General features: G+C 38.6%; 1 protein-coding gene across 6 annotated transcripts in view; it reads left to right on the plus strand.

Annotated features, from left to right (window-relative positions):
* Positions 1–25,100, plus strand: part of ERCC6L2 (ERCC excision repair 6 like 2) — a 112,698-nt gene that overhangs the window by 52,968 nt on the left and 34,630 nt on the right. For 2 of the 6 annotated variants that reach the window (XM_032985602.2, XM_042787607.1), the window contains 2 exons: positions 2,816–3,000; positions 4,841–6,107. The exons of 2 other annotated variants lie outside the window; for them this stretch is intronic. In XM_032985602.2, the coding sequence (XP_032841493.2) occupies positions 2,816–3,000; positions 4,841–5,828 (1,173 nt within the window). In that variant the 3' untranslated portion in view covers positions 5,829–6,107. Of the gene's footprint in view, positions 1–2,815; positions 3,001–4,840; positions 6,108–25,100 lie in introns of those variants that run through there. 2 more of the 6 variants (XM_032985603.2, XM_032985611.2) reach the window with 2 other exon arrangements.

Consider the following 25,100-nt stretch of genomic DNA (forward strand, 5'->3'; position numbering starts at 1 on the left):
TGAAAAGAAAGCAAAATAGTGTGGAATGTTGACAGTGCTGGAATGTTGACTGAAGTTTTCACTTTTTTTAACAGTAATGCTAGTAGAAAGATACAGGCTTACCAAAGCTTACCTCTACCTAGAGCCTCATCCATGTATCAGTCAGAGTAACAAACTTCGGGTCTGACCTTTAGAGAACACGGGCACATCTTTAAAAAAAAATTAAATAAGTGTTTTAGTTCTACTGACAAAATGTTTATCGTTTTTTAAAAAGAAATTATTGGATTTGAGAGTTGGGGGCCGGATTTAAGTTGGCAGATGTTCAAAAATGTTCACAAGTTCAACAGCCAGTTGTTGTGTTTCAGTCTAACTGGGTGCCATTTAACCAGCTGGCTTTGCTCCAGAGAGCTAGGTTTTTCAAGAGTAACTCACAGGGGCCACGGGCTTTCACTGGCATTAGCTCCTGCAGCTCTTTGGGTAACTAGTTTGTAGTAACTTTCTCTACCTTAAGAAAAAACTTTGAGCAGCTAATTTAGGTAGTAGAAGAAGAGCTCTTTGTGTGTATATGTTGGTATTTTGCTGTTGTTCTTTTGGGTTTGGCAGAGTGGGTCATTGTACTTAAAAGCTTTTTACTTCCAGAATTAAATATACCATTTGTGAGTTTATCTGCAGTTAACAGTACTTTTTCCATTAATTCTGATTCTCTGCAAAGACAAGCAATTTTATGACTTTCAGTGTGTTTACAACATTTGGCTTTTTTCCCAAATAGATTTTTAATCTTTGTTTGAACAGATGTGTAAACCAGCATATTGCTGCCTCATATACATTGGTCTTGTTTAATAAGAGGTAGATGGATGCACATTTATGGGGGTTTAAAATATTTTTAAGACAGGCATTGACATGGTTAGGCTTGAATTAAGTTACACAATCCTGATTTCCTGACCTAGTGACAAGTACACATGGTCTTATCGTAGTGAGAATTGAATACTGTGTATATTTTCCATGCAAAAATTCCATCAAAATGAATATATTTTAAAACTAGCATTGCTTTCTTATTTTAAAATACATTTTACAAATAAAGTTCTGCATTATCAATGCATAATTTAAAATATATATATATATATATTTGTATGCATCTTAAATTATACAGAGTTAGCAAGATAACTGTAGATGATGATGTAGATAACATCTGCTAATTCAATCTTAAGTTTGTTACTATCATTATAATATTATTGGAAGAATAGAGTTTTTATCTTAATTGGGGCCTTAGTTTCAGTTTTGTGTAGTACGGCTTTTAATAGTGCAGTGAAATTTTAATCTTTGGAGTTGTGCATTTAGCTTAAAGAGTGAAAATTTATGTCTGTTAGGTCCCTTAATATTAACATCTCTCTCTGTATGCTAGTTTGAGCTTACTTGCCAAAGTAATGGATTGAGAACAGATGTGAGACAGTAAAGCTCAAGAACGTGTGAACAGTCCATGGAAATAAAGGAAGTGAACATGGATCAAATAGAAGCACATTGGGAAGAAACACTGTAGATCCAAAACCAAATTTTGAACTGCAGATGACAAGGTGTGAACACAGTATGTGTTTTCATCTCTAAAGTAGTATTAGTAGGAGGACTGAGGCCATCAGTAAGTAGTTATTCTTTACCCTCATCTCATCTGGAAAAATTAAAACCAAGCAAAATAAAAACAAAAACAAGCAAACAAAAAAAAAAGCCAACACACAAACCCGTCATGTTGCTTTTCTGTGTTTTTTCTGTTTTCCCTGCTCTTCAAACACATTCTTTAATTTTCATATTTCCCTTGGCTTGCCTTTTGGCAAAGGAGAAGTTTTGACAAGAATTTGTGAGAATTTCTGAAAAATAACTAATATGTAAATAGGATTATATTTTTATGCAAAACATTGACTGTCAACACACGATGAATTATCTGTAGCACAGTCATCTTGAATTTGACTAAAACATTAGCTTTTCTACTGAAAAATGACTATTACATTTAAAATTAGCATTCTCCATTTAAGAAGCATTTAAATGTTTAAAATTGGCATTCTCCATTTAAGAAGCATCATGTGATTGTTAGTGTTTTATTCTTAACAGTATTATGATGAAAATGTAATGTGTAACTTTTTTTTTTTTTTCTATTCCTTTGCATGTGAGTATAGTGACACCTCTTCAGAAAGTCTCTTTACAATTATGAATAATTGTGTGTGTGTGTGTGTGTGTGTGTGTTAAAGACTGTGATACTGACAAAAATGTTTTTACTTCAACTTTGGTATCTTTGAACAGTGTTGTGGTTATTTATAGTTTTTCTTTAAGTGTTAAATTGATAGAGTAACAAAGAGTTCTGAACTTATACTGTGCAAAAATTGTGTAACATACATTAACAAGCAGGAAGCAATCCAAATAATCCATTAATCTTGAGAAGTTAATCCAGGAAGCTATTTTTTATATATATCTCTATTAAGACTGTAAACTATTGACATTTTCTATTTTATAGTAATATTTGGATGTTATAACAGATTGGGGTCTTGTTGCCCAGGATTAAGTATTTGTATAACCCTCGTTTTAACATTAGAGAATTTACAGAAATCTTTAATTCAGCAGCACAATTAACCTGTTTGGAAAAATATCCCACCTTACTCTTAGAGAACCAAGACTTGCCTTCAGTGTCTGGAAGTTTGTGGCTGAGTAGTTAGTCTGCACTGCATCTCTCAATCCCTACCTTAGCATTCAAACTGTTAAGTGCCAAAAGTGACAGAATTGGGCGCAGTAGAACTTATCATAATGACAGAAACGCAGCTGTTTTGATGATTTCTGTGTCTCATCTTACTAGAAAAATGAAGAAAACCCAGAAAATGACACAGCAGAGAAGATTATTAAGGGAGGGCAAGAAGTGTTGGCAAACAGTCATCAACATCAGCTGTACGTTACGCATCCTGTGACCCAGAGAACCAAGCAAGTACACAGAGTAGGTTCAACTACTTTCTTGGTTGGAAAGACACCCAAAGGAATCTGCAGGTGAGATTGTTTTGGTGAGATGGAAATAAAATTCTAAGGTTGAAATGAACCTCCCTCTGGGCAGTTACTTTTGTCTTTGTTTCAACCATAGTCAGGGAATACTGATTATTTTTTTATGGCAAGAGCAGAAATAATGGAAAACTTCACCCGTACTATACGGAGTACCATAATTGATACTACATGAATAATAAAATGAATGTAGTATGAATTGAACCCACAAATCACTTTTAACATGTTGATACAATGTTCCATAGCTGTGCAGATGTCATCATCACAAATGTTCATGGTATGTGCATCATGCAGTACCACAAACCAATGTTTAAACTGTATAGAAACAAATTTTGTAGTGTGAGCTTCTCACTGCCTACTGGTTTTGCCCAGAATTCATCACCTTCAGTGAAAGACTATTACAAAAAATTGGACACTGTGTATAGTTTCTTAACCTGGGCTCAATATCTTTTTAATATTTCTTTTAATGTTTTGTTCCCCCCTCCATTTTTCTATCTCCCTGTTTTCCCTTTTCTCCCAAACTATTGCATTTATTAATATGAATACTTAAATTCCATTGGTGTATAGATAGAAGTTCAAGAACAATAGCCGAATGGTATGTGGAAATAGAAGGCAGAAAGTTGTAGCTAACTAGACAAACCTATAGAACTGGGATTTAGTATATATCTTCAGTTTGGCCTTGAGACAAATTACTGTATGAGAATATCTAGGTAATGCCTTCAAGTGTTCAGAATCTGTCATATAAGCCAGCTGGCCGCAGCTATCCAAACTGTTATTGTTGAAGTGCCAGACTTGCTTAATATTACAGATACTGAAAATTCTAAATATTTAAGAGGCAGGTGGAAAAGAATCCTTCATGCTAAAAATATTCACAATCGCAATCATAATTATCAATAATTTGTTGAAGTAAAATTTTCAAAGGCAATTAAGCAACTAAGGATGTTATTCCAAGATACTAAAGCCATATCTAGCAAAAAGCATAAGCGTGTTCACTCCTAAACATTAAATAGGTCACCTCTTAGCACCTGGCTTGCAGTTAGACTTCATAGTAAATCTGGATGCTCTGTGCAGTGAATGAGGATGATTAGGTGCCTCAGTTTGCAATGTGGTTGTAAGGCAGAGTGGGAAGCTGTCTTCTGTCACCACACGCAAAGGGCATAGTTGGAGCTAGCCAGTCAAGTGGTATTTGAGGCCATACAGGGTTAAATCTCACTGCCTGTTGGAGCCTACATACAGGAAAGGCAACACGTTTCATAGTCTTTTTCTGACAAGGGAGCATAAACCCACCTCTCTGACCTTCCAGTTAGGTGACCTGACCCCAGACTGTGGTTAACTCAGGGTGATCTGCTTTAGTTAGAGCTTGGCCTCTTAGGAGAAACAGATATTCCATAGCTCACTGGATGGGATGGAGGGGACAGTCCCTGTGTCCTGTGAATGTGTTTATCCAGCTCTTGTTTAGCAAGTCTTTTTAAAAGGAGTTTGAGCAACTACTTTTTTTTTTTTTTTTTTTTTTTCTCCAAAAACATTCTACTGTCTATCCATTTGCATCCTTGGTAGCCAAAAACCTTCTGAAATCTGGTCCTTTGGTACGATATGCTAACTACACTGAAAATCATAAGCTGAGGAAATCACACTGGAACTTGGGATTCAGAAGTAACGTCAGTTCCTCTAAGGTCATTCTTCTTTCTTGTCTTTGCTAATAAAAACAATTGTTACTTTTAGTGATTACTTTCTGGAATATGTGAAGTAGGTGAATTAATTGCTTGAAAACTGATTTTGTTTCTAGTTAAAGGTGTCAAAATAACACATTTTTCCTTCTTGATAATTACAGGAGACAATTTCAGGCAATGGTATCCCACTTTAATATGGGATCAGTGGAAGACCTTGCAGAACATACTGTAAAAGCTACATCAGAAACAAGGCAGAGGATGTTGAAGGAATTCTACATTTCCAAGCATCCAGAGGTGGAGTCTTTCTTCCCAGTTGAAATACCAGCACAAGTTTCGCATGACTGTGAGGAAAGAGAGTTGGGTACAACACAGTCCAGAAAAAGAAGATCCATTGTGAATTTTGGAAGATCTAAGTCTGGATCTTCATCAGCTAAAGTACTACTTCTGAGTGGAACTGCAGAAACACAGAGCCAGCAGAGCTGTAAAGGAGAAGTAGAGCAGCTTCACAATGAGTCCTACTTGCAAGATGTGTGTGTTGATGCAAAATATAAACAATCACCCACTGTTGCTACTCAACATATCGAAAGGAGAAACAGTCAGGCATTCAAGGATTTTATGGCATCTGGCTCATTAAGCAGTAAATCAGAAATAATTGAGGTGCTGCCTGTAAAATGTTGTGAAGGACAGGAGGACTCAGAAGAAACACAGCTGCCAAGAAAAAGATCCCTGTTTCAGTCAGAAAATGAGGAGAGAAAAGCTCAGACTTGTAAGAAAAAGTCTTTTGTGGACTTAGTTGGAGATACCTCTATTCTCAATGACGTCTTCAGAAATGATGGAAATGGGCCTACAGAATCACCAAGGAGATTTCCTTCAGGGCAAGTAGAAAAATCAAAGGAGAGACCAAAAGATTTCTGGGACATGCTCAGTGAGCAGAATGAGGAGAGCCTCAGAAAGCTCACGGACATAGCAGTCATAGAGAAGCTATGTGAAAGAGCACCTCATCCCCCGGTGACAGAAGAGAGAGAAGTGTGTGAAAGTTCTCTTTGGAAAAAAAATGAAAATTTTCTGTGGAAAAAATACAGTCCAGATGATTCAGATGAACCATCCACTGCTACATCTTGTAATGTAAAATGGAAGTTTTCTACATGAGTTGAACTATAATGATTTTAGTTGAACATTAAAATATCCACAACTTCAGCAGTATGCAGCAAAATGTGATACCTCCGTGGAATGAAAAGCAAAGTGATGAATTCATATTTATAATGATACAGATTTACATTTTACAGGTGTGAATATATATGTAATTACATATATAATATATAGTACCTATATGGATAATGGCACATATGTACTGTATATTGTAAACTATGATATATTAATTTTAAATTAAACTTTTTTAAATGTTCTGAGTGCACTTTGCTTTGTTGGGTTCTGATTGTATTCCTAGACTCAGTAGCAATACTATGTAATCATTCCCATTTACTTACATTTGGACACCCTTAGTCAATCTCAGCAGAATCTAATGATATTAACAGGATTTGTCAATGATATTCCACATATTTTCTGAACTACTAGAGACTCAGGGACTTCATGAGACAGGGATGATATCTTTGTGTCAAATAGTGTTTGATGGATTTGTCCCCCACACTGATTTTGCTCAGTCTCTCTTTGAAGCTGTGGGGTTTCTAATTATCTTCAGTATCCTATGGCAGAGGGTTTCTCAGTTTGGTTGATGTAAAGAATCACCAATTTCTGTTTATTTGCTCTTTTTCAGGGCAAGACCTACAGCACATTAAATGATGCTAGGTATCAAATTTCATTTCTTATTACACTTTCATCTCCCATTTTTATAGACTTCTGCCATGTCTGTGTGAGATGACGTGGTCTGGACAATATGTTGGTGTTACTTGCTTTTCTATTCAAGGAAGGAAGAGAGGGGAGTAGTCTTTTAAAATAAAAAAGTTTCTATCTTTAAAAAAAAATACTCTGTTTCCTAGGGAATTTCAGGAAGAATCTAATGCCACTGAGTAATTCAGATGCTTTGTTGTCTTCATTTATTTCATACCTTTGAGTATCTGATAGAAGAAAAAAAAAAAGGTTTATACTGGGAAAACTGTTACTTCTTGTTTGGCTTAAGAAATGAAACAGGTTACATTTTGAGAGCATTGTATTCTGAAAAAAAATTTATATTGTATTGCATGTGCACTTAGAAATTGCAAATGCAATTGCATGTGCAGATTAATTGATTTTTTTGTTATCTAAAACATGATACTTAGTATGTGTAATTTTGTGTGCATTTGTGTGGCCACTTTTTTTTAAACTCAGGCGTGCATACTCTTAAAATCACAATGAGATAACTTTTTGAAGAAATTAACTGTAATCTTTTGTTGAATTAGTCTGCTGGTGACCCTGAATATTACTGGGAAATGTATTGCAGCTTGAATTCAGCTTCTGCTGATAGTCATAAAGGGTGTCAGTCATATTACGCTTACATAATTGTAGTTCTTTCTGTGCTAAATCATTTTGCTCCAATATGATACCTTAATAATTTCTGTAGCAGGAACAGCATATGAGTGTCTTAGGGACATCTTACTAAGAGTTTTGCTTACCACATTTGAAGTACACAGATTAGACTAGACACAGCAGTTAGCAGCCTGAGGGAATTTCAAGAACCTTATGATCACAGGATCATGGAATGGTTTAAGTTGGAAGGGACCTTCAAAGATCATCTAGTTCCAACCCCCTGCCACGGGCAGGGACACCTTCCACCAGACCAGGTTGCTCAAAGCCCGGTCCAACCTGGCCTTGAACCCTTCCAGGGAGGGGGCAGACACAGCTTCTCTGGGCAACCTGTGCCAGGGTCTCACCACCCTCACAGGGAAGAATTTCTTCCTTATATCTAATGTTAATCTTCCCTCTTTCATTTTAAACCCATTACCCCTTGTCCTGTCAAGAGAGGCCCTGGTAAAACATCTTAGTCTTTCTTACTGTGGCCTTTCAGTACTTAAAGGGAGCTTATAAGGTCTCTCTGGAGCCTTCTCTTCACCAGGCTGAACAACCCCAGCTCTCTCAGTCCAGCCCTCTGACCATTTTCACGGCCCTCCTCTTGACCAGCTCTAGCAGGTCCATGTCTGTCTTGTACCGGGGACCCCAGATCTGGATGCAGTATTCCAGGTGGGGTCTCATGAGAATGGAGTAGAGGGAGAGAATTACTATCCAAAATTGCCACCCGGAGGACTCCTGTAGCGATCAGTCACACTTAATTATGAAGGTTCAGTCAATCACTCAGTTTCAAGTCAGACTGTTCTCTCAGGATACCCCATTATCTCATCTATGCAGATGACCAGTAATTCAAGGAATAAATGACCCGGTTCCCTGCTTTATGCCACCTGTGCTCTGTAGGCAGATTTCTGGCTGTAGCATGAGGTATTGTGTGTTCCGCCGGCTTCGGCATGACAGCTGTTGGGTGCCTCTTCTGGTTGCTGCGTTTCAGCCATAGCAAATGTATTTACACATGTGTTCCACCTCCGACTTTATCCTCGACACCAGAGATGGAGTGGGCCTGCTTATGATCACAGCACTTCTCACAACATCAAGTTTGTATACTATTCCTTTGCACTCATAGTTTTCAGGGCAAATAATTTTTATATTGGGTTTTTTAAACATCGGTTTTGCTCAACTGTTCTCCAGTGCTATGTAGGGTTGAAGTCCCAAGCTTTCAGGTTAAAGACGTGTAAAACTGGGATCAGGTTCAACCATAACTCCTCTCTCTCGTGCATGTATCAAATAGATAATACAAGAGATAATAACGTTGGATTTTACCCAGTTGTGAATGTACATAGGCTGCACACCATTCAACTACTTCTATAACAGAACATACTCATTCTTCTTCCTAAGATGGTGAGGAACATGACCTCAGGGTTCTATTTAGCATTTTGGATGCAAAACATAGATAAATATATATATATATCTGAGAACATAATAAATATGTCCAAGTTGTATTTGGGGGGTGGAGGCAGGGGGAGGCTGCTGGATCTCAGTTTTACTACAATACTTACTATCCTACCAGTATTTCAGAAAGGAGGGGATCACCTTGTCAATTGTTGAGAATATGCAATATAGTATGTATGCAGTAAGGAATTTCTACATACTGAAAAGATACCATCTTACTCCTGGAATGCTGGCTGTAATAAAATTTCAGAATTAAAACTTCTTCACAGATTGGAGGAGTTTTATAAGATAAGCATTGTTGTAACTCATTTGCCAAATAGTTTGTCACATTTCTCAATGCTGTGGGATCATGTGAAGGAGTACCTTACCATAACACATAACCAAAGGGGGCTAGGGCTTCATCTTGTTCTGGAAACCTTATCCATAATCTTTGATTTTTTGTAAGCTTTGAAATCTCAGATGTAATGCAGCATTAGTATAGGGTTTTACATTGAGTATACTGTATAAATTGTTTTATGTGAAGGGTAAATGTTATGAAATTTTAAAACCTTGGACACTGAAGCTGCACAGCAGCAGTCTGTGAATGGTGGTAGTTTTTGTGGTCTGGATGACTGCCCACTGGAAAATAAGCTTAAATTTGATCTGGAGCAGCTTCTACTTTAGGTCATGGGAAGCTGTTGTAGGCTTTGCTCTGTCTCTGTGTTAACCATTATGCGCTTATTGTAAGTGGAAGCCATGTAAAAACGTAATTGGGAAATCTGACTTAACTACCTGGAACAAGGAGCTCAGTATTTAACATACATGATAAAGTAGTAAAAGCCGTGGTCTTTACAGGCAGCTAACATAAGTAAGATGAATGTGTTCCCTAACTGCTTTTCTCACCCTGAATCTATGCTGCTACACCTAGTGATATTTAAGATACAAACTGAAATTTAGGATAGTCAGTTGGAGCAGCTTTTAAACAAAAGTATCAACTAAGAAAATAAAAGAAGCCATAAACTGTTAGCTATTGGTCCATTTGAATTATGTACAGCTGAAGGAAGTCAACAGAGAATACCTGCACCTTTCTTGTTGATGTTAATATATAGAGCATAAATTAAGACCTTTCATGGGTGGCATCAGTATCGATTTTCTTTAAAGATTAGCATTCTTCTGCTTAGAGAGGCAAACTGCTGCTTAGCTATAGAGGAGAAAATTCAGTGAAATAAAGAATATGGTCATCAGATATGTACAAAGGCTGCTGCACAGAGAAAGGGAATAGTCCTTTCATGTCCACAGCAAGAAGAAAAGTGACTTAAACTGCATGAAAGGTAATTGAAGTTAGGTAATAGGGAAACTCTGTAAAGGTTGTGTAATAAGTTATAGAGTGCTGATATTGGATGTCATCAAGAATAGGAGAGGTAAATATCTGTCAGAAGGTGCACAGGTAAAACTGACAGGTTTTTAGGCCAGAAGGAGGGGCTGGTAACTTCTCAATCTAAGAGCCGGAAAGGGCTGAATAACCTTGATTTCAGCTGATACCAGGGCACCAGAGGGAGGCTTCACCTCAGCGCCACTGGTTTGTCAGTCATGGTCTGGATCAGCAGATACTGGGGAGGGCAAAATCTGATTGAGTTAGGTGAGAATTCTCATTTTACTTCTTTTAGAAGAACCTCAGAGCAGTGGAGCTGTGTGGGTAAAAGACTGAACTGCAGGGCTGATTACCAAGTGCGAAGCCATCATCATTTTCCTGAAGTAATCAGGAAATTGTGTTTCTCATCTATAAGTTGATGATATGCATAAATCAAAACCTCCATAGAAATGCATATTTTATTCATGTGTATGCTAAGTACTGATGATATATTTGTGGAAATACATTTGTTATCTGCTGTCAAACTGAACTACAGGAAGATGTCTTGAAGTAAGATTTATGTCCCTCTGTATAGCTTCCTGTGCAAATTTAATGTATTTTACTAGGGAATATCACCTAAACCATAAACACTGCAATTTAGTGCCTTAGGGATCTGTGTATGAAGTATTTTTGTCACAAAGAAAATGTCTGTATGATTAAAAAAAAAAAAAAAATCTGAAAAAATTCAAAAAGGAAGAATTTGGCCTATAGATTGACCTAAAATTTGACCTGTATTTGAAGGCATTTCCTTCAAATATCAAAACCAAAGAGATTGGTTTGTCCTCTTGGAAACTGTGATTATCATTTTGTTTAGCTTTAAAAATGAAGGAGTCTTTGGGTAATGCTATGTTTGGGATTATGGTAGAGCAGAGTTTGCACAGCTTCCTGCACGATTGCAGGGAGGCACAGGTTACAGGGAAACTAACAGCCTCCTAGTGTAAGGAAATATCTTTGTGGTAGTTATCACCTGATCTCTATATAAATCTGCCAGGAGAAGGGTGTCTTTTTTGTCATTGCTTTCAGCTGGAAATGGCTCGCTACATTTTTACGGTTCCATATTGCAGTTTCCTTGTTCTTTTAATCAATGGGGTTCCTATGGGTCTGGCTCTGGATCCATGACCTAACAGGGGGTACCAATAGTTCCTTTTGCCTTCAATGGAAATTCTTTGACTGGAAAAAAAAAAAAAAAAAAAAGGTTGCCAGTGAAATAGTAAGAAATCTGACCTTGCCTATGCTAACAAATGCAGCTCTGTCAGCAACCTGTTTAGAAAACTGTCAGCAGACCTAGTTAAAAACACTGTGTGTGTCCTGGTTCTGATTTGCAGTGTAGTTCAAATCTTAAGCATGTTTTGCAAACTGGAGCTATGCTTATAACTACATTTGGGAGTAACCATGTGGTATACAGATTTCATATTTGGCTGGGGGGAGGGAGAACGAATAATTTGAGATAATGTGTTTGAGAAAGTCAGGGTGTGCATAAAAACATTTAATGAACACATTAAGGCAGTTTGAAAGGATGTATTTGCTCAGTTTTAGCAGGTCATGACTTTGAGCCCTGAAAGTCAGACTGATGCCAGTGCCACGGCTTCAGCACAGTGAGTGAAAGCAGCATTAATAGGAGGGAAGATAAATTAGTAATAGCACGGTCCAAGTATCACTGGGTACTTTAAAGATGATAATACAGTTACTGCATATGAAAAGAAGGTTTAAGTTACTTGTTTAAGAATCTTAACAGCAGAAGGAGAGGATTCTCTTCTTCCAAAGAAGCATTTAACTGTCTTTGCTGCTACATATTTTTCTGTTCCTGCAGTGCCCTTCATATTTTATTCACCGCATACCTTCCAGCTTACGCAACAAATGAGGTAATATTCTTCTGAAAGCTCTCTCTCCTAGCGTTTGCACATTCCACAATTCAGTACATCTTGACGCAGTGTATCCTGTAGAAAAAGAGTAATAACTGTGTAAGTAGACTTCATGCCAGAATCTCCCTATCTGATTGAGTTACCTGAAAAGTAGATAACTGGCTTAAGGTAACTCAGGAAATTTAATTTCTGCTATCTGAACTGGATGTCTAGATGTGCAGATGAGAGAGGTAGGCAGTGATTTAGAGTGTTGAAGAGGTATGCCTCTTCCTATAGATCGTGTGTGGATTATAGGAGGGTCCTTGTGATTCTAAGTAAGTCTGTATCTCGTGTGTGATTCTGCCAGCTAATTCTGAAAGAGAAGGAAAGTACATCTAGACGAGATGATTGGAGCGCTTCAGAGTTGTTTGCTTGGCATCCTAACCTTTTTTTAGTTGACATCCAAAAAGCTGAATTTCCTTTTTTCAAAGATTGAGTGAAGATTGTGCTCTAAAATGAAAGAAGTAATTGCATGTAGATATGTTGTGTATTGCATGATACTCAAGGGCAGATCATCTCAATTGTTCTTTGAGTTTGCTTGAACGGAGAGGATGGAATCGAGCAGTCAGAACCTGACCTTGTGTCTATGTGTCTGCAAGCAGCATGACTGAATTGAGATTGCATGCATGGTTTACAAAAACTGGAGCATGAGCAGGCCTGCTGCGCTAAAGCATTGATTTCTGAAAATGCATACATGCAGCATAACAGCATTAGAATTTGCACTGGTCTGTTGTAGTGTGTTCCAAGGGCTGAATGTTGGTTGCATATTTGATAGCAACATTAACAACCCCTAATGCTGCACCCACTAAAGACAGTGGCAAAGCCGTGGGGATAGCTCAGATGCTAAACAAATACCAGCTCGACTCAGAATGAATCTGTGTTTTACTTCAACAGAACTGTTTATACTAAAGGGATTTTCTTCCCCTATGGTTTGATATTAAGTTGTTTCCATCAAGTGAATGCTCATGTAAACATGATCTCCTGTATCACCCTGAAAATCATTCTATGCCAATTACTTTAAAAACAAATACCAGATGTCTGTTTATACTGTTTGAGGCAAATGCTCACAACCGTTCACAGCGCTGGCCTCTCTGTGATTCAGGCTGTGATGAAAGTTCCAGCACAGTTTCTAGTTGTTCTGGTTTATAATTCAATGGCAAAGAAAACAAATTAATACTGTGGTCTAATTGGGATTGTAGTTTAAGTACCTCTGAGAAAGCTGTTTTCTTAAAATTTCTCTTTTGTGCTTTGGTCTCATCACCTTCCACAGTAGATTCAGACATGAACTTGGCTTGGTCCTTTTACATGCAGATACTGCACTAGCATAGTTGGGAGTCATTCAGGCTCCTCTTGCTTCTCTCTCTGCCCCACATTGTTTTGCAGCTGTGGTTATATATGTTGCTGTATTACAATATGCTACTTCTAATTTAAGAGTATTATATTTGGAGGGAATATGGAGGAATATCTTCCCTTTAATCAAAAGTTAAGGTTCTGTTCTGTTTCTGACATGTCGCTCTATGCAGCATTTAATGAAACCAGAATCTAAGTTCCTTGTAATGGACATTATTACTCTATGTTATCACGTGCCCTAATCATTAGAGGTAGGCAATATATTTTATATATACACTGATATATATACTTATATATATTATATATACACTATATAATGTATACTATTGACATATATTATACATAAGTTTAAATTACAGTTATATTGTAGATAATCTATACAATATAATCAACTCCTAACATACATGGAGAGAAATTACGATTGTATTAAATATATATTTTAGGCCTGTGGCAAAACAAATAATGGGTGTTTCAACTACATACTTGACATACTGTTGTTTGAACCTTGGACACATAGAATAATTTTGTAGTTTAGAATTTTGTGGTTCTATCAAATTGTTGTAATTGAGTAATTCACTATCTGAAGACACTTTGTTTCAAACTCAGAAACTTTAGGCTGCTAAGAAAACACTGAAAAATCATAACTCACATCTATAGTAAATACTTTAATTCAGTGGCATACATCTCTCTGATTCTTTGTAAGCTTCACACATGAATAAGGAAGAAGAAATTAAATACAAAAATGCATGTGGCCTAGACTGTGGTATTTCTCTTGAAACATTTTTGGGTATCTATGAAGGGATATTCTTAATAAATTCCACTTCATTGAAAGAGATAGAAGCAGTATGAAGGCACGTAAAGGGGAAAGTTGGAGTTGTTATTGCTTATGTAGTGGAAAGGTTAAACTTTTCAGCAATAATGAGGAAAGCTGTTTAAAGTTGGTGTGTTAATCTTTTACCCGTTGATCAGGCACTCTACATATTAACATTCTTGAATACTATTAAAAAGAGGAATATCTAGCTAGTAACTGAAAAAAACAAAGATGTGGAACCTGTTTGCACCTGGAGACCCTGATGTCCAGAATGCCAAACTGTTCTTCCACCTTTACCCCAAGAAAGGTAAAGGTTTAGGCCTTTTGCAATGCTGCAGTGTTTTCTCTGCATGCTTAGGTATTTAGACCATGGTGGTAGGTTCAGTGTAATTACAGTTCATCTCATACAGAAAGTCTTAACCTCTACTACAAGAAGAGACATCTGTCTCCTGGTAGTCTTGATGATGATGTGTCTGGAAAAAAAAAAAAATCATGGTAAGAAAATAATTTTAGAAAGTTAAAGGGAGTTTAAAAAAATAGAACAAGACATTTTTATTTTACTTTCCTCACTGTGGAAATCCCAAGAGGCATCTTAAGAGAAGACTTCATTTTTAAGACTCAGAGTGAGCAATAAAACCCTCTGTAATTGAATCACTATAGTTTAAGCACGTCACTGGTTTATCTTTTGTTGTTTAATTCCTTCAGAGGCGAGAAGTGGGTGTTCAGAACTGCTGGGAAGCTGCAGTGAGTGTGTTCCTCCCAGTAGCAGAGAACTTCCATTTTTAGCCTTGCAGGATTACAGGGTGACAGACATGAAGTCTGTGATGTGTGTCTGGCTTTACCTTTTGTTTTCGTTCAGGCAGGGAACCAGGAATTAGCTAGAAAAGATTACAGCTTTCCAATAGCTTGGTTTGGAGGCGTTGAGATGGTAGCCACTGTGCAGCTGTGGCTGCTTCATAGCCACAGAGGCTGCTGCTGATGTGGGGTGCAACCTGAAATGTCTTCATTCTTTGTGCTGGAAAACTCCAAATCTGAAAGGGAAAGAAATAAAGGGGTCTTTCCAAAAATGTGGTGTCCTCAGCAGAGAAGAAGGGTGATGTCCTTGGGAAAAAGTTAATATCAGTGAGCGTACAGTTGAAGACTATGCTGCAATGCATTTACAGCAGTTGGCATGAACATTTGTAATGCTGACATCTTCTGACTTTTGAGTGGTTTTATAACTAATATTTCTAGTGCAGTTTTGACAATGTGCTTCTTGAAAACTTTCAGATAAAACTAAAAAGAAAAAGGAATTCTATTACTCAGAAGTGATTGATTCCCACATGGATCATCATCAACATTTAGAATCATAATTTCCATTACTTGACCAATTGGAGTGGCTAATAACAGGAAGCACTCGGTTACAGTCTCTTCTGTGGACCATCCAGTTAGGGGAAGAAAGGATGTAATTTCTAGTAGATGTCACAGAAACTGGTTGAAAACAAGAGAGTGCTGGCATTTGTGAATTCTTGGTACTATTCTACAGTCTGGAGACAGTGTTTGTGTGTTTAACACAATGGATCATTATGCCCTGGCTACATTGCATCTGTCTCTTGGAGTCTGCTCTGCTTTTCCATTTCTTTCTTGTTACCCTGAGCTCTTCGGCTTGTTTCCAGGCTAACAAGCTTCCTCCAGTGTACTGCATGGGCACCGTCAACGGGCATTTATGGTACAAAGGACAGAATTTCTCAGCTCTCAGTTCTGGTGCCACAGCAGCTCCTGGGGGCCAGGACCAGAAATTGCATGAAAAATCCCAAACTGCCCTATACATCCTTTTGTAACTGGGAGGATGCTCAGTTCATTTGTGGGAAGGATGTGCACACAGACTGGTGATGGATATGGAGGAGGTGCAAGAGGTCAAGGTCACCTTCTGTTTCAGTGGAGTGTTTAGAAAATAATGGTGAATACTCTCCAGCAGACATATATGGAGCATAGATAAAACATAGTTTTTAGAACTCTGTAACTTGGCCAAAGTTTGGCAGGTTTTCAGAAGGCTAGTACTGGGTATGAGCCTGAGAGTCTGGTCCCTTACGGTAAGGTAACCCCTTTTTACACCCCAAGTATCTCTCCCAGAACAGATTCTCAGTGAAATGATTGTAAGAGAAAACATGGGGGAAAGGGATATTTCTCTCCTTAAGCCCCATATTCAGAACAGCTGTACTATTTTAATTGAAACTTACCAGAAAAATTCAGCCTGACGCAGACACTCAGCGTGGAAAATTTCAGCTTGAGCACTTAGATTTTGGCAAAGTTGTAAACAACTGAAAGCGGGGTCCTATGATGGAAAGTGTTAAGCAAGCTTAACTATCAGTGAAAGTAAAAGTAGCATGTATAATACAAGTATAGGTGCACATTTGTATGCATAAGCAGATACAGAGGATCCGGGATGATAGAGTAGATGTCAGTGGCTCGTTTGCATGACAGTATTACTGATCAGGTACGAAGCGGTGAATGAGGTACAGAAGTCAGTCCATAAGCACCTTTGCTTCTTCGTTTTAAACTCTACGAGGTCAGTTCAGTAGAGGTGCTAGAGTTGTAATGCAGGAAAACTCCTTACCTGTTGAATGCAATGAAGCTACTTCTTTTAGACCAGCATAAAGAAAATACTTAAGGAGAGCTGAGCAGGGGTTTGGCCAATGTCTCAGTGTTTAAGTGCACTCAGTTGCTGTAAGGTTGTGGAGAACTGAGCTCTGGAGGCGATATTGAAGCCATGGAGTAACAGCTGTGGAAAAGTTTGCCCTTGGCCTATTTTGTGTGTAGTTTGTTCTCACCAGCCATCAACATAGTTCCTATGCTTGGGAGAGGAAAGGATGTGAGTTTTTTACATGCAGTAAACTTATCTGTCTGTTTTACCTCTCTGGATTATAATGGAAAATAATATTTCAAACACTCAGTGAGCTTAACTAAACAAGGAGTGACAGGACCAACATTATTCTTTAGGAAAATTGTGGGGAGAGCTTTTCCTCATCTTCCTATGCAGTAAAAATAGTTTTAATATGTTTGCATCAGCAGTTTTTCCTCTTGAAAGCTGTGTCTAGATGGCATGGGCTTTTTGCTACTTCTCTTTGGCATGGTATACACATACTGTAGTAATCCATTTTTTCATCCGTTTGTTGCTAATAATGAGCCACCTAAGCTCTGAAAACCTCCCCCTGCTCTTAGCTGCAGAAGAATGCTTAAAGGATTTAGGGATGTCAGTCATCATCTTGTTTTTTAGCAGGAGTGTGTATATGTGTGTGCTGGGACGAGGGGAAGAGAGCCCAAGCCGGAGTTCAAAAATTACACTGTGTGTGTGGTCTGAGGTTATTTCTCATTTCATGAAATGCACGCTTCATTCCTGGCTCAGGCAAAACTTTCACGTCACTGAATAAGTCCCTTATCCAGTTTCCAAAACACTGAAGAGATTTGAAAGGGCTCTGTGGGTGGACTGCTACTATCAGCAAAAGCAAATAAGCTAACCTATTTAGCTAAGCATTTTTTAATACTTAAACAGAATAACCTTCAGCAACACTTGAACAGTTGTGGCCAGCCAAGGGAAGAGAAGGGAAAAAAAATGCAAAACTTTAAGCAGTCACACCTTAATTAACATTAAAGGCTGGATTATAGCTCTTGGTGTGTGAAGGTGCTGTCTAACCAGTCCAGGGAGAACACTGGGGAATGATTAAATGAACTGACTATGCTGCTAGGAGTCCCCTGTGGTGTGCTGGTCATAGTTTATCCAGCATTTCACCTTCCTTTAATCAAACATGGTGAAAACTCATTATAGTTCCCCCCAAAAAGATGAATCCAAAGGCTCCTTGTATCAAGCTGTTTTGGTGTCCAACGTAAGTAAATGTTTCTACCCTGGAAAACCATGGGTGTCCAGCAGCAAGCAAAGTGTTATTCTAGCAATTGCTAGCTCTGTGCAAAACCTCAGCATCTAAAATAAATTATGATTTATTTCATAGCAAAAAAAAAAACCAACCAAACAAAAAACACACACAAAAAAAAATCCCCCCCCCAAAAAAAAAAAAAAAAAACAACAAAAAAATCCCAGGATTCTAATAAACCAAACCAGCTACTGTGGGTGAAACCCAAATGACAGGGCAGCATCAGGGAGCTTTACAAAATGTTACTATTCAACTATGGAAATTATTTGGCCAGAACAGGGTTGAGTGCTCAAATTCTGTTTTCAGTCCAGTACTCAGTGATCAGAATACCACTGATCTTGATAGATTTACTCCAGATTAGCAATGTAGCCAACACCCCAACTGTCCAACCCATGCATTTACAGGATTAATTTTGTTATTGCTCTGAGCTAAATCAAGATGGAAGAATCTCTTTCAAAGTGAATCTTGGACAGAAATCTTGGAACCTGAATGATCAGGATCTGCGAAAGCCAAGGCAGGACAAAGCACGGTGACATAATTTAGTTAAGGCATCCTGTGACAGGTATTCAGCAATGATCTCCTTGCCCTGGGTAGCACAGGATGGACCCACACCTCTTAGAGGTCTTGCAGAGTGCAGGGCCAAAGGCCTTTGCCCAAGGAGAGAGGTTCCTGCTTCATTGTGGCATGAGAGGGGAAATCGTCAGGTTGTAGATAGAGGATTTTGCCGAGACCTTTGCAACCCGGAACACAACTTTGAATGCTTCTCACATGCCAGTGCCAATTTTAAATGAGGTCCAAAGGGTTTCACGTTCTGAATAAACAGCACAGAAATGAATGTTGCCAAGAGGCTGTTAAATCACAAGGAAGAAGGAAGAGGCATTTGATGTTTTCGCTTGCTTCATGATACTAGCAATTCGTACTTGCCTAGTGCATGCCAAATACTGATGAAGAGCCACACTGCGTGTTGTGTTTGCAGGATGCATGGAACCAGAAAGAATTGGTGACATTGTGCAGTTCTTGTCTCAGCCCACAGCCCAGTGCCACAGACCTCCTCCATCACATCTTCCATAGGCTTAACCTTCCCTTTGATGTCAGATCTGCATCTGTTCCTAGTTACCCTCTCCCCATGGGGAAACTGAGGCACAAGGCAGGTAAATGGCACATGCAAAAAGCTTGTGATGGTCCCAGGTTGTTGTAGTCCTGAGCTGTGAGACTGTTCTTTCTTTCTTAGATTGCATAGCATCCTGCAGCAGAGCTTCTGCTGGTCTGGTTGGCAGACCTGCCTGAACGGTGAGCACTGGAGGGGGTTGTGACATGAAGCACTTTGTGCAGTCAAGGGAGGTTGGTATGGAAACCTCCAAAGCGTGTGCAGTTACAATCTAGACAGGTTAGTCAACATAGACCCAGAAAAGATGAATGTGTTGGGGCATATACAATTAAAAGATAAGGGTAAAGAAATCTGTAAAGTGGAACAACTTAGCTGATGAAGAAAACTGGGATTCGAAGAAATTTTTAGGGTTTACTACAGACCTATCATATATGGTCCAGAGAGAGTTCTGAGTAACAGCATACCAATGAGCTACAAAAGTCATTATGTGTTTTCCCTGCCCTTGGATGACAGGGATTGATGTTGATGTTCTCCATGTTTTCACCAGCTCCAAAGCTGAAATTTGTCTTGTGTTGTTGTTTATTTAGTCTGACTAGTTCCGGATAAGGTGTTAGCCCCTCATTCATTTCTGCTTAATGCACATCAGTGAGTCCAGCTGCTGAAAATGGATAGGACTTTTCTCAGCAGTTGTCTGCATTAGCGTCTGGCCACTAAGACCAAGCTGTGCTGCCCGACCTCCACGACACTGTCCAGACAAGGTCTTCCCAGAGTTGGATGAGCCTAGGAAAGAAAATACCAAAACCAAAACCCTCTTGGAGAAATCAATGCCAATTTCAAATACCACACTGTAAAGTGCTTCTGCTTGAGAAGCTAGCAATCAGAAAACCTCTGCCTGGAAGAGGGCTCTGAACCAACTCCTATTATAGGACCTGACACTGAGTTTTTGGTGGTAAATGACCACATTACTTTTTGGGGTCTGTGGGTGTCAAAGAAAAGATGCATGTGAGAAAATTCACCAGCTGAAAGCAGGGGCATGTTTTGAATACTAGAGGTAGTTTAGTAGACCAAGCCTGTTTCTGATTAAAATAAGAGTCCTTCAGATGAATGGAATGTAAACCACATACCAATTATTGGAATCCCATAAAGGAAACTCCCTTTTCCATCTGTCTATCCATCCATCCGCCCACCCACACAAGTTCCGTGTCTCAGAAATATCCCTCTGTAGAAATGGTGGAAAAATTCAGTCCTTGCTTCCTTTTTCCTTACCTCCCAGGTGCTGGATGACAACCGAAGAGATGAAATTGCAGTGAAGCCACTTAAACACTTATCAAAAAATGGGCCTGCTAATTAAAAGGATAATATCTCCTGGCACCAAGACAAAACACACAAAGCTGAATCTCGAGGCCTTCCTCAAGCAATCTTCTGTGGGAACGTGGCTGTGTGAGGGCTGCAGGAACAAGCCTTAGAGTAAGATCCACTCAAAGTGAAAGCATTAAACAGCGCACTCATTAGAAAAAAATACTAAGGCATGCATATACCTGTGTCATTTGCTGAATCTCTCATTGCTTTGTATTCCCGTTGCACTTTTAATGAGGCTTTTCCATGTAATTTATTACAATAATTCATGTTCCCATCACTTCTGTGAGGCAGGAGGTGTTTCCCCCAGGTCGTCTGCGCATTGTCAGTATTACAGTCTCTATTTTACAGATGGTAAAACCAAGACACAGAGTTCGGAAACAGCAAATCAGTGCCGGAGTATGGTAGAGTCCCATTCCTGTCTCTGACCACAGTACACACTTTCTGTTTCTCCTGAGTGTGCACTAATCTCAAACACACTGCTTAAATAAGCAGATCTTCCCTATATGGATGAAGGTGATGTATCTGTTTTGATGAGCACTCTTTACTTCTAACATCCAGGACCCCACATAAGTAATTTAGATCCAAGATAAAGGTAATACTATGGCATACTCTTTACTTTCCTACTATAATTACAGAACAGTTCAGTCTCAATGCAAAAGGCAGCCTTTGGACAGCTGGAAGAAGTTTTAAATGTTAATAATTTGGGTAAGAGTTGAGTCTACAGTGGTATTATGGTCTAGTTCATGGTAACTGTTTTTTGATACTCTGCTGGCCTCTAGAGGGATCATTTATACACAGGCTGAAGCCATAACCTAGGGATTTTAAGCATTATTGCCTGCTCTTCAATCTTCTTGCCAAGTAGTTCTTTTCTATTTTGCAAGACCTTTAAGTAGTGAGGCTTTGTAGCTCTTTGGAAACAGTTTTTTTTCACTTTCACGATTTTCCTTCTCTCTGGGCAATAGATATAATGTACATTTCTTCTGCTTGGATAAATAAGGGTAGAAGATCCTGGCAATAAACACTTCTGAACCACTGAAATGAGAAGCTCTGAGGAAAATGTGCCAGAGGAGTAAGCAGGAGAAAGAAATGCAGGAAAGAGAATACAGCATTTTATGTATAACATTTATCCATAATTTAAAAGCTTCTAAATGCTGAGAATTCTTCTCATGAATCCTGTCATGTTCTCTGAAAAGCATACCTGCATCATGCACAAAAAAAAAAAAAAAAAAAAAAAAAAAATTATGGCTTTGAAATCCCCAGAAGATAGCACATCTTCCTGGGGTTTTTTTGCTTTCTGCTTCTCTCCTCACTGCAAGTGTTTGCTGTACTTGCTACTTCATTCCTAGATCCCACTTTTTTTTTTATTTTTTTCAGCATACTTGTATTAAAACTGAGAAAAAGACTGAACAGGAAGGATGACATTTTTCTGCAGAGGGTAGATAATGGTCTGTAAGCAGTAACTGCTTTCAGGGAATGTTGTGGCTTTGTTCAATATTAAGTACCTATATTCTTAATGCTTAGAGTGTTGCTTTTTGTCATGTCAGAGCATGGCAGGCATCTTAGTACATGTCTGTGAAGGCCTCAGTTATTGTTCCAAAGCCATCTATACCCTTTATCCACCACCAACAGCATACACATCTTCCAGGTCCTCAGTTCCATCCTGGCCCTTTGCCTCCATTCTTGATGGCCAGTTCTGTCCCAGTTGAAATGCCTCTTGTCTCCTCGGGATACCTCCATTATCACCCTACTGGCAGTTTTCCACTTGGAGTGAAGTTGGCTTGCTGGACCCCAACCCAAACTAATTTTGAATTCCTCTGTTCCTAATGATATGATAATTGTAGAATATGCTTATATTAGCTTCTCCTTTTCTCTTTGGGGTGACTATCAGGAGCTTTCAGTGTAGGGAGGAGCCTCATCTAGAGACCATTATGATGTCAAATGCTATTTTAATGTTTAAGTTGACATACTTGTTAAACCAGTTTCTCCCACAAAGTCCTTTGCACCATTTAAACATGTATATCAAGTATTACTGAGTGCAGCAAAATGTCAAGTAAGGCCTCTGTGGTAGGATACACATCTGTCATGGGTTTTGCTTCTTCTGTGCTTTAGTAAAACACTGAAGGAAGCAAAATGCTCATATAATGCTTTTATATATATATATATATATATATATATATATATATATATAAAAAATATATATATATAAATATATATATATATATAAAATGCTTAATAGTCAAGATCTGTGGCTGTAATCTACAGCAAAACTCATTTTGACTTCAGGAGGGCTGGGCTTCTAGTCTTGTGTGGAAAAACAAAAGGTCCTACACCACTCCAGCATGCCCGTTTCCCATGGAAAGATTTCCTCTCATTCCTTCTCTGTACTGTTTTTCTGCAGATATGTCATCAAAGTACCACAAATTGAGTTATTTATCAAAATTTGCACATACTTTTCAGCACATACAGGAAGCTATTGGGTCAAAAGACCGAAGCGTAATGTGGCAACATACAAACATTAGGTGAGAACTTTTAAAATGACCTGAATGACTACTGCTGCTTGCTGTGTCCCACTTGAGAAACCAGACAAGATAGCCTGTATAAAGTTAATCTTCATGAGCCTGTGTATTTGCTAAGTACAATTATCAAAGGTCATGGTTAATCTATGTAGTTTGTATGTATTATTATTAAAAAATATGTCTCCAAATGAAGAACAAATGAAACAAAGGAAATTCTGATTGTTTGATTCAGTTAATAAAATTAATGGAACTGTGTAGATCTGAAGAGTTTCCGTGTTGTTTTGCAGGCTTGGTTAGTGTGTGGTGTGCAAAAGGAGGCAATCAAAAAGCAGCGATTGGCTGGCGTGGCCCTAAAATCTGCACTAGAAATTACTGGATTAGTGGTGATGGTAATGTTGCAGTTACCTCAATAAAATAGTTTGATTCCTAGAATATTATTTTGATTTTAGTTTAAAAGTATGATTTTGATTTAACATGAAGCTACAGTAGCTATGAGAATATAAAGTACACTAAGGCCCTTAGGATTAAGCAACTAGTATGCTGTGTGCTTTGAACATTATAAGAATCGTCATGGGCTCTGAATTAACGTAATGGGTACTGGTTATGGATCTTGACTTGAAACAATAGGTACCTGAGGAAAACTGGTTTGATTGGAAAGATTGGGCAAGGGAGAGGTGAACATTAACCAAAGGTGGAATGAGCATGCGCAAGGATGGAGTTCAATCAAGCGGACACAGTGATGAAGACTATCAACAACCACCAGAGACCCCCATCCAGTATAACCATGCATGCGTCGGAGACATTTGCATATGATAATAATTTCCAAGAAACAACATGAATATGCTAATCATTGCCCTCCCCCCATTCTATTTAAATCAATTAGTGAGGATGACCAATGATTTCTGCAGAATAGGAATATAGGTAGGGAGAGGTAACTAAAAGCCAATCATTATAAAGGTCAGCTTAAACGTTATGGAATTATTGATCTTATGTAACTATGACTCTGCTGAAAAAGTGTATAAATATGCTGTGCTTTGTACCTATCGACGAACACGTCTTTGGCGGAGTTATCCCCCGTGTTCCCCAGCGCTGGAATAAAGAAGTGCCTGCTTATCTGCTTTGTGTAGATAAGTTCTATTCGCGATTGCGACCGCTAACAGTAACCACAGATGCCAGAGAACTGCAACAGTGACATGTCATCTGTGCAACAAATAAGTGAGGTCAAAGAGAAAGCACAAAGACCACATTCAGAGGCTGTGTCCTTTTGTTGTGGGAAATAGCCTCAAATGCAAATGCTTATTTGTTCAAACAAACCTTGGAGAAACTGCTGGAAATTGGAACAAATTTTAAAAAATGTGCAGGTCAGTGAGAACCTTTCAGGAAGACAATGCCAGGGTATTTTGGATTCATCAGGTTGCAGGTGACAGCGCAGAACTGGATGAAAATGTTGTAGCAGTTCAGCAGCTGCTACGTGACACAACAATAATCACTGTGTTATTAAATGAGAGTTAAAACGGAGCTTGATATCACCTCTGTTTTTCCTCTAACTTCGCAGCCAGACTGTCACATACAACCTAGAAGGATGAATATGCAAAAAATCTCAATTCTCTGAGCAACTTAAACATGGGAAATCCGTCTCTTTCTCTTGGGTGTTATTACAGTAAAGTTCACATGTAGTTGTAAAAAGCTGAGGCTAAAACTGTCTTGTGAAGTGCAGGAGTGCTGCATTCTTTGGCAGAGAGTGGGAGGATATTCATCTGATCTGCTGAAGTACAGAATAACCAGACGGTTTACTATGGAGACTAAATTAGGTGCTGAATCTCACCTCCTTCCCCTACCTAAGCTTTGGTCTGAATCACTCATTATATTCTCGAATTTGGAGGCTGTAACAGGCATGCAGTGTCAGTGAGTATGGCCCAGAGTGCCTGAGGGCTTAGGAACAAAGAGGAAAAAATAATAATTCCTGCCTAAATAAAAACGGAGCTTCAGTTTCAGGTGTGTCAGTGTTGGATCAAAACTTCTGGGAAGTTCAAGAAGCCCATGGTAGAGGGACTCTACTCACACAGAGTAGAGGCATACCATGTTCTGGAAGGTCTTTCCTGTCTTTGTATTTCAGCGTTCCACATC

This window comes from Tyto alba, unplaced genomic scaffold (genome assembly GCF_018691265.1).
Source record: "Tyto alba isolate M040663 unplaced genomic scaffold, T.alba_DEE_v4.0 Super-Scaffold_13, whole genome shotgun sequence".
Taxonomy (NCBI): Eukaryota; Metazoa; Chordata; class Aves; order Strigiformes; family Tytonidae; genus Tyto; species Tyto alba.